At 45.9% G+C, this 8,367-nt stretch overlaps 2 protein-coding genes across 2 annotated transcripts; both read left to right on the top strand.

Moving 5' to 3' along the window:
- Nucleotides 1-393: 393 nt before the first annotated feature.
- On the top strand, nucleotides 394-1,197 carry LOC311317582 (LRRN4 C-terminal-like protein; the record flags this gene model as incomplete). Its single annotated transcript, XM_084448656.1, has 2 exons — nucleotides 394-417; nucleotides 520-1,197. 2 exons carry the CDS (start codon nucleotides 394-396, stop codon nucleotides 1,195-1,197), a joined length of 702 nt encoding a protein of 233 aa, XP_084304782.1.
- Nucleotides 1,198-1,995: 798 nt separating this feature from the next.
- On the top strand, nucleotides 1,996-5,982 carry tstd1 (thiosulfate sulfurtransferase like domain containing 1). Its single transcript, XM_084448763.1, has 4 exons — nucleotides 1,996-2,081; nucleotides 2,607-2,735; nucleotides 3,161-3,323; nucleotides 3,799-5,982. The coding sequence occupies exons 1-4, from the start codon at nucleotides 2,069-2,071 to the stop codon at nucleotides 3,851-3,853; spliced, it is 360 nt and encodes a 119-aa protein (XP_084304889.1). The 5' UTR covers nucleotides 1,996-2,068; the 3' UTR covers nucleotides 3,854-5,982.
- Nucleotides 5,983-8,367: the final 2,385 nt, after the last annotated feature.

Genomic DNA, 8,367 nt, shown 5'->3' with positions numbered 1-8,367 from the left:
ACTAGACAATGGACAGGCAATATTCCCACACTTGTGGTCTTGACTGGTCTTGAAATAAAATCCTGAGTCCTCTTCGTCCGAGGCAAGACCCGGTAAAAATGTGGTCGATTCCAAGACGTACTACAACACTACTGCCAGTCTTTCATGAGGCAATGACATCATCATTACACACAGTCTCTGCTCACAGGTACTCCCAGTCTACAGTGTGTAGTGTAACGCATGACACACACCATTTGGTTCTATCCAGACATGTTGATTGAGTATTAGAGTTTCATCTGTAGCATAATCTTGGAGCCGGCAGCATTTCACTGTGACTGTACACCGTACATTACACGTGACAAATAAAAGGAATCTTGAAACACGTTTATTCTCTTCCTTGTCCCACAGATCATGATGTCACTGTGCTGGATCCTGGCCGTGCTGCTTGTTCTCCTGACCCCTGACCTCTTCCTCTCCCGCTCCCTCCTCCCCCCTCTCACGCACGCCTCCCCCACGTCCCCCCCCGTCACGCCCCATCAGATCCTCTTCATCACCGGTGTCGGCAGCGACGACTACGATGATGATTACACCGACGGAGATGCTCCGCCCCCCTCCCCTTCCGGCCGTGGCCGAGTGTTCCCAACCGCCACTTTAGGCCCCGCCCCCGACCCCTGCAGCTACGACCCTTGCCTGGAGGAGCAGGTGCCGTGCGCCCAGCTCTCTGCCCAGCACGGCTGCCTCTGCCCTGGGCTCAGCAGGGCCAGCGAGACCCCCCGGCCTCCTCTGCTCCGGGGGCTGGTGCCCGCAGGCGACGGGTCGGCGCAGGGGGGGGTGGAGGCGCAGTGGTGCGCCCCCGAGTCAGAGGTGTCTGGGTACCAGGTGGTGGTGGAGGGGCGCAGGGGGGCGCCACTGAGGTTCGGGGAGGCGCGGCGCCGCGGGGCGCTGGGGGAGCTTGAGGCGGGGACGAGGGTATGTGTGGCGGCGGTGAACGAAGCGGGGAGCAGCGAACCGTCAGAGGACTCCTGCCAGACCTACGATCCGCCCGAACGCCCGAACCTAGCCCTCCGGGCGGGGGTCATCGGAGGGGGGGCGGGCTTCCTGCTGCTCCTCTCCCTGGCTGCCGTCGTCCTCTGGAGGCGACAGTCCTGTGCGAAGGCAAGGAAGGACTCTACGGAGGGTCTGGGGAACCCCTCCTACAGCACAGGGGGAACGCTTTGATCCCCAGTAGGACCACAGTCCAGGACAGAGCGTCACACTCGTGCAGGCAGGCGAGACCGCATACAGGAGGAGCCGGACACTAGCAGGCAGCTGGGATGAGACAGGGCCAAGTCTACTAGCCTCCCAGGCTAACTGCACTGTGATTCACCAGCAACACACTGACATTGTTTACAATCCTGCTGTGATGAATTCGAACATGAACTTTTGACTTTTTGTGGAGCAAATTCAGATTAACAAAAGCCTATAGGAGAAAGTCTCAGGTTGTTTGCTGGCAAATTAACTTGTGTAGGATCATAACAGGGTACAAAGCTATGTGTAAAGTATAGAAAACTTACTGAATACTCATCAATTTATGAGAAAAGCATTTTAATAAAAGTTCAACTTTTTCGAGTATTGTGTTCTGGAACTAAAATACCTAAAACAACAATAACGAATGGTCAACATAAAATAATGTAGGCTACAGCAGTAGCCAAGCCCAAACTATTTGATATACTGTAAAATGTAGGATCATAACAGTGTACAAAGCTATGTGTAAACTTACTGAAACTTATAGAAAACTTACTGAATACAATTTATGAGAAAAGCATTTTAATAAAAGTTCAACTTTTGGCTACTTTTTACAGCAGTAGCCAAGCCCAAACTATTTGATATACTGTAAAATACAATTTCAAAATGTATGGAAGCTTTTATGTTGAAAATGTATGTTGAGGCGGAAAAGAGCTGGGATTGGTCAAACCTTCAGCCACGTCATTAGTCCCGCTTTCCCAGCGCATCTCGGCCAATCAGTAGAGGTGTTACCTCAAACAACAGATTTGATTGAAGGAGAAAATATTGAATTCAATGTTTAGTATCCCATGACAGGTCATCCAGAATGGCAAACTCAGGTAAATGGCAGCACAACGTATCTATTTGGTTAAATTATATCTGGCAGCGAAGATCTATACCATGAAATGCAGCGATGTCGTTATAGTCATGATTATAAATGTCAGAGTGAGTTTAGCTCCTTAATCGTTCTTATCTATGGACAAGGTTAGGGTTATAGCGTGTAGAAGGTGTGTGTAACGTTAGAGAAGGTTTAAACTGGGTTCGTGACAGATTTGAGGTGGTTTATCGCTCTGTTGTTTATGTAAACTAGGCAACAGTGATTCAGCACTAAATTCATGGGCTGTATCCTATGCGGAAGTCCCACCTGAGTTAGTCTACCTAATAGGCTAGATAATGATTAGCTAACCAGACTACGCATGCGTATTAGATGTTCTAGTTATGTTGTGCAATTTGTGCATAATTTACCCCCATATTAATGATTCATTACATTACAAATTCTTACATTATTCATTATTGAATTAACGCTGCTGTGTAATTTTCTATCCTGACTCTCAAAAAGGGACTTGTTTTTGTCCTCTCCTCAGACAAGGACATCTCATATGCTGACCTCAAGACCCTCGTGGGGAAGAGCGAGAGTCTGCTGGTGGTCGACGTCCGCACCCAAGAGGAAGTGGACAAACTAGGACACATTCAAGGATCCGTTCACATTCCAGGTGAGTCTCCTGGAGTTGGGGGGTCTTCAGACAATCCCCACTGCTAGTGTTGGTCCACAGGCATCACTGAGTTGCTAAAGTATCTCTTTCACCCTCTCTATTCTCTCGCTCAGTTTGATCTTGGGTCCTCTGACTTGCAAACACACATGGCCACGTCCTTTAATTAAGCACCAACTTATGCTACGCCACGAAAAGCTTGATTGTGCAAATGGGCGGTTTAACCAATTCTACTCGGTCACACCAGTGGATACTATGTGGGCAAATGATTTAGGTCACATTTTAAGATGAAAGATTAATTTCCACTGCCTGCGGACATTTCCCTCGTTATAGCATGGTAGCTCAGGTGCTCAGGAATAACACACACAGCTCAGACAACACATCTACTGAGGGATGGTGTCAATGAACTCCTCTGTCTCCTCCTCCAGTTGACACGGTGGAGAGTGCCCTGGCGCTGGACCCTGCAGAGTTCAAGGCCAAGTACGGGGTGTCCAAGCCCCCCCTGGACGCCCCCCAGCTGGTGTTCCACTGCCAGATGGGACGCAGGGGGGGCGTGGCCACAGAGAAGGCGCGAAACTTGGGCTTCCAGAAGTATGGGCTCATTAAGCACCTTCATATCGGCACCACTCTATGAAATCACCTCTTTTAAAGTGTTGTTGGCTATAATAAAGCTCATTGGATGTTTTGTTATTCTACATTATGTGGACAAAAGTATTGGGATACCTACACATTACACCTACAGGAGCTTTCATGACGTCCCATTCTAAATTCATAGGCATTAATATGGAGCTGGTCCCCCCCCCCCCCCCCCCTTTGCAGCTATAACAGCTTACACTCTTCTGGAATGTAAGGCCCTCTCGTCCAACATCAGTGACTGATATCACATTTGCTCTTCTAGATCAGGATCATAAATTCTGGACCTTTGGTCTTGAGGGGGAGTTCGTTCGATCCACCCTCCCAATACTTTTGTCCAAATAGTGTGTATTTTTCTAAACCTTTTGTTTTAGTTCATGTATCAGCCATGGAACATTCTGTCAAACCTTCTCTGCTTTTCTCCTGGTTTCAGGGCCAGAAACTATGCTGGAGGATTCAAGGAGTGGTCCGAGAAAGAGAGCAAATGAGGGCAAGATGAGATACACAGTACACACTCAGGAGGTATAGCGGGTCGTCCAATGATCATAGGGTTGGCGGTTCGAATCCAGGCTCCTCCTGACGACATGTTGAAGTGTCCTTGGGCAAGACACTGAACCCCAAATTTCTCCCAACCTTGCATGGCAGCTGCCGCCATTGGTGTGTTAATGGGAAAATGAGAGGCCTTCATTGTAAAGAGCTTTGAATAAAAGTGCTATATAAGTGCAGTACATTTACCATTTACCGTGCTTTGATTTTAACTTTAGATTGATTTTGGGGGGGATTTGCAAAACTACACATTTTTGGAAAGGGTATTCTATAATGAATCAGAAAATCAATGTTTTCAATGTGGCAGCCATATTGGAATTTACAAAATGGCCACTGTGAAACTTAAGTTTTGTAATATCTCGGCATCTAAATAAGGTGGAACCTTGATTTTAACTGGTAAACCTACATTTTCAGGGTCAAGGAATCCAATGGTGTCAACAAAATTGAGGTGGAACTGACTAAAATGCATTTCAACATACTTGAGAGTATTTATTGAGTAATTATTAACTTAATTATTAAAATTTAGCAAGTGTCAAAGTTTCTGTAGCCATCTTCAGCATCATGACATGCACGTTTAGACCACAGTATGATCATGCTGTGATTAAGCAACCTTTTTCATTACACAGTCTCTATACATCACCATAATCATCATCACTTTCGTGTATCACAGGTTGGGAATCATCATCGTTCTGGCACTGGCTGCTGCACTGACACATGTTGGTACAGGCTAAGTCCTTAGCTCTGCAGGAACATCTGCCTGAACAGTCAGATTTACACTTGCATTGGACCATCTCAATGATGGGCTTTGGGGCTGGGAGGACCTGGTCGTTGGTTTCAGCGTGCCAGCCGAGTGTTGGGAGGACCTGGTCGTTGGTTTCAGCGTGCCAGCCGAGTGTTGGGAGGACCTGGTCGTTGGTTTCAGCGTGCCAGCCGAGTGTTGGGAGGACCTGGTCGTTGGTTTCAGCATGCCAGCCCAGTGTTTGAAGTACCCGTTTTGCAGGGGATCCAGCTGCAGATCCTGCAGAGCAATGGCTGCCTGTGCCCATAACCTTGTTTGGACAGGACTCTCAAGATGTGCTGCTTCGGAGCTCCAAGTGTTGGAGGGAGCTTGTCACTTTCTGTCCTATGTTTGCAGAAGAGATGCCATCGCAGCTGAGGGATTGTCTAGATGTTGATACCCTTGGCTGAGTAAGCTGCACATACAAAGGAATCCAGCGTGTGACAGCATTCCTTCCATCACTTCTGCTTTATCCAATAGCATCTGCAGAGCATTGATGACATCATCTCCTTTGACAAAGTGAATAACTAACGAACGATGATGATTCCCAAACTGTGATACACGAAAGTGATGATGATTATGGTGATGTATAGAGACTATAATGAAAAGAGACTGTATAATGAAAAAGGTTGCTTAAGCATGATCATACTGTGGTCTTAACGTGCATGATATGATGCTGAAGATGGCTACTAAAACGTTCACACTTACTACATTTTAAACTCGTAAGACAAATTATCTGTTAATTACTCAATAAATACTCAATAAAATTTATGTTAAAATGCATTTTAGTCACTACCTCTACCTCAATTTTGTCTGCACTATTGGATTCCTTGACCCAGAAAATGTAGGTCTAGCAGTTCAAATCAGTTATTGTTATTTATGTTATTTAGAAGCCGAGATAGGCTATTACAAAACGTAAGTAGGCTATTACGGTGGCCATTTTGTATATTCCAAGATGGCCACCACATACATATCTGGGTAAATGGAAACATTGATTTTCTTACAGCCTATTATTCCTTATACAATATTCTTTCCAAAAATGTAGTTTTGCAAATCCCCCCAGAAATCCAACAAGATTACATAGCGAACCTGACACTCATAAGATCATGAACCACCGCTAACGATGAACCACAGTTGATGCACTAAGAAATATTTAGTTTTGAAACTTGCCTTTTTCTACTTCACTTTTATTTTTATAGAGGCCATGTCTAAGTTTGTAAAAAAAAAATAATAGAGATGTCATGCGTGTCTCTGTATACTTTCATATTCTAAATTAAAAGCACTGATTCAAATAGGCAATGTGTGTCTTTAATGTGTTCAATAAGAAACCCAAATTCGGCACTGTTGTTAATGATACCTATGACATCCTTGCTGATATCTTGTGTGTCCCTTGCGCCATCACCTTTTTCTTCATCATCTCCCATCACGACTGAGGTGGTTCAGAGTGGTCACAGTGCAACATGTTGTCTTTGTGTAGGCTACTTGAGGAAAGGGAGGGCAAATGCACGCAGCTTTATGAAATAGGCTACAATTAAATGAAACAACACTAGCACAATGTAGGGCATCTTGCTCTCTCCATCCACCCTCCCCAAGCCTACAGTGGCCTATACAGTATGACCCTCACAATCAAACGCTCTTGCCAAACACAGGACACTCACTAAAGAGCAAACTGTTATAGCGAACTGGTACTAGCGAACTACTGGCACTGTAGTAAACTATTACAGGCACTGTAGCGATTGGCTTTAGCACTAGATTATGCTCTTGTTTAGAAAGGCGATGCACTTGTGAGTTCTGACGAGTAGGCTAGTGGTAGACTGACTACCTATGTTAAATGGAATTATTGTAAATCACTTTTGATAAAAGCGTCTGCTAAATGACTGTAAAGTAAAATGTAATGCAAGGATTGGGTCCTAATTGATGGTACTGCCAGGGGTAATGGCCCTTTTTACTGCATGTTTCCTGTTTGCCTCTCTGTCCCTCGTGTGTCTCAACCCTGCCCTCTGTCCCTCGTGTGTCTCAACCCTGCCCTCTGTCCCTCGTGTCTCAACCCTGCCCTCTGTCCCTCGTGTGTCTCAACCCTGCCCTCTGTCCCTCGTGTGTCTCAACCCTGCCCTCTGTCCCTCGTGTCTCAACCCTGCCCTCTGTCCCTCGTGTGTCTCAACCCTGCCCTCTGTCCCTCGTGTGTCTCAACCCTGCCCTCTGTCCCTCGTGTCTCAACCCTGCCCTCTGTCCCTCGTGTGTCTCAACCCTGCCCTCTGTCCCTCGTGTCTCAACCCTGCCCTCTGTCCCTCGTGTGTCTCAACCCTGCCCTCTGTCCCTCGTGTCTCAACCCCCCTGCCCTCTGTCCCTCGTGTGTCTCAACCCTGCCCTCTGTCCCTCGTGTCTCAACCCTGCCCTCTGTCCCTCGTGTGTCTCAACCCTGCCCTCTGTCCCTCGTGTGTCTCAACCCTGCCCTCTGTCCCTCGTGTCTCAACCCTGCCCTCTGTCCCTCGTGTGTCTCAACCCTGCCCTCTGTCCCTCGTGTCTCAACCCTGCCCTCTGTCCCTCGTGTCTCAACCCTGCCCTCTGTCCCTCGTGTGTCTCAACCCTGCCCTCTGTCCCTCGTGTGTCTCAACCCTGCCCTCTGTCCCTCGTGTGTCTCAACCCTGCCCTCTGTCCCTCGTGTGTCTCAACCCTGCCCTCTTCAGATTTGATTTGTCACATATATATACAGTACAGTAGTAGCCTACAGAGTACAATGTACAGATGTAACTGCCGGATCCAGGATGTGCTTAAAAAATACGAATAATCTTGTGTCTATCCCGAGAGCGTTTTATTGTTCGTCTTTCTGTTTAGCCTAAATCTGTAACACATACACAAAATTGTACGCTGTTTATGTTATGTGGTCATGGATCTGTTAAATGTTAATGTGATATAATTGTATGATGTAGTTTTTAGCTGCTGCATGTTTTGTGTAATGTATGTAATTGCTTTCAATTTTAATTTTTTAGAAAAGCCTATCTAGGGACTGGGGTTGTAAATTAGCCAATTGGCTAGAAACCTTTCATGCTACACATTTATTACAACAACATGTATGTAACAATGTGCGCTGCATTGTCCCTAACAAATAAACCATAAATAAAAAATAAATAAAGTGCAAGGACCTATAATGACATCTCCATGTGGCTTTTTTGACGTCGCTACGCTAATTTAATTTTACATTAAAGCTACATGAGATAACTCTGCACTTTGGCGGCCCCTCTGGTCGTGATAAAATCGGCACTGCGTTTTAAGAACCACACTTCCACAATCCCCCACTCACTCACTGTAATGATGGGGAAAAAATGATAACTAATGAAGATTGTAGCTACTTTCTGGAAGGATGGCTTCAATGCAGGTAAATACCGGTCTTCTTTCTTTTATGTGCATGTACATTTTGTTTTGCGGGGCGAAGTATAGGGAGGGAAAGTAACCTCATCGCCCCCTAGTGGTAGCGTTCCTAATGCCGAGAGAATGAATGGGATTTCTCTTAGACACGTCTTTTGAAAAATTATATCTTGGTCGACACCGAAAAGTTAGTAGAATGCCTTAAACGGCAAATACTTGGAGACAAACTTTATTGATTCTGGTGATCATAGTTGATTTTCAATCACAATCCGAATTATGAAAATATTTTTCTTAAATTCCATTGACTTTGAC

This window comes from Borostomias antarcticus, assembly GCF_949987555.1.
Source record: "Borostomias antarcticus genome assembly, chromosome: 14".
Lineage (NCBI taxonomy): Eukaryota > Metazoa > Chordata > Actinopteri > Stomiiformes > Stomiidae > Borostomias > Borostomias antarcticus.
Note: the sequence above shows the minus strand (reverse complement) of the source record. Positions and strands in the feature narration are given on the sequence as shown.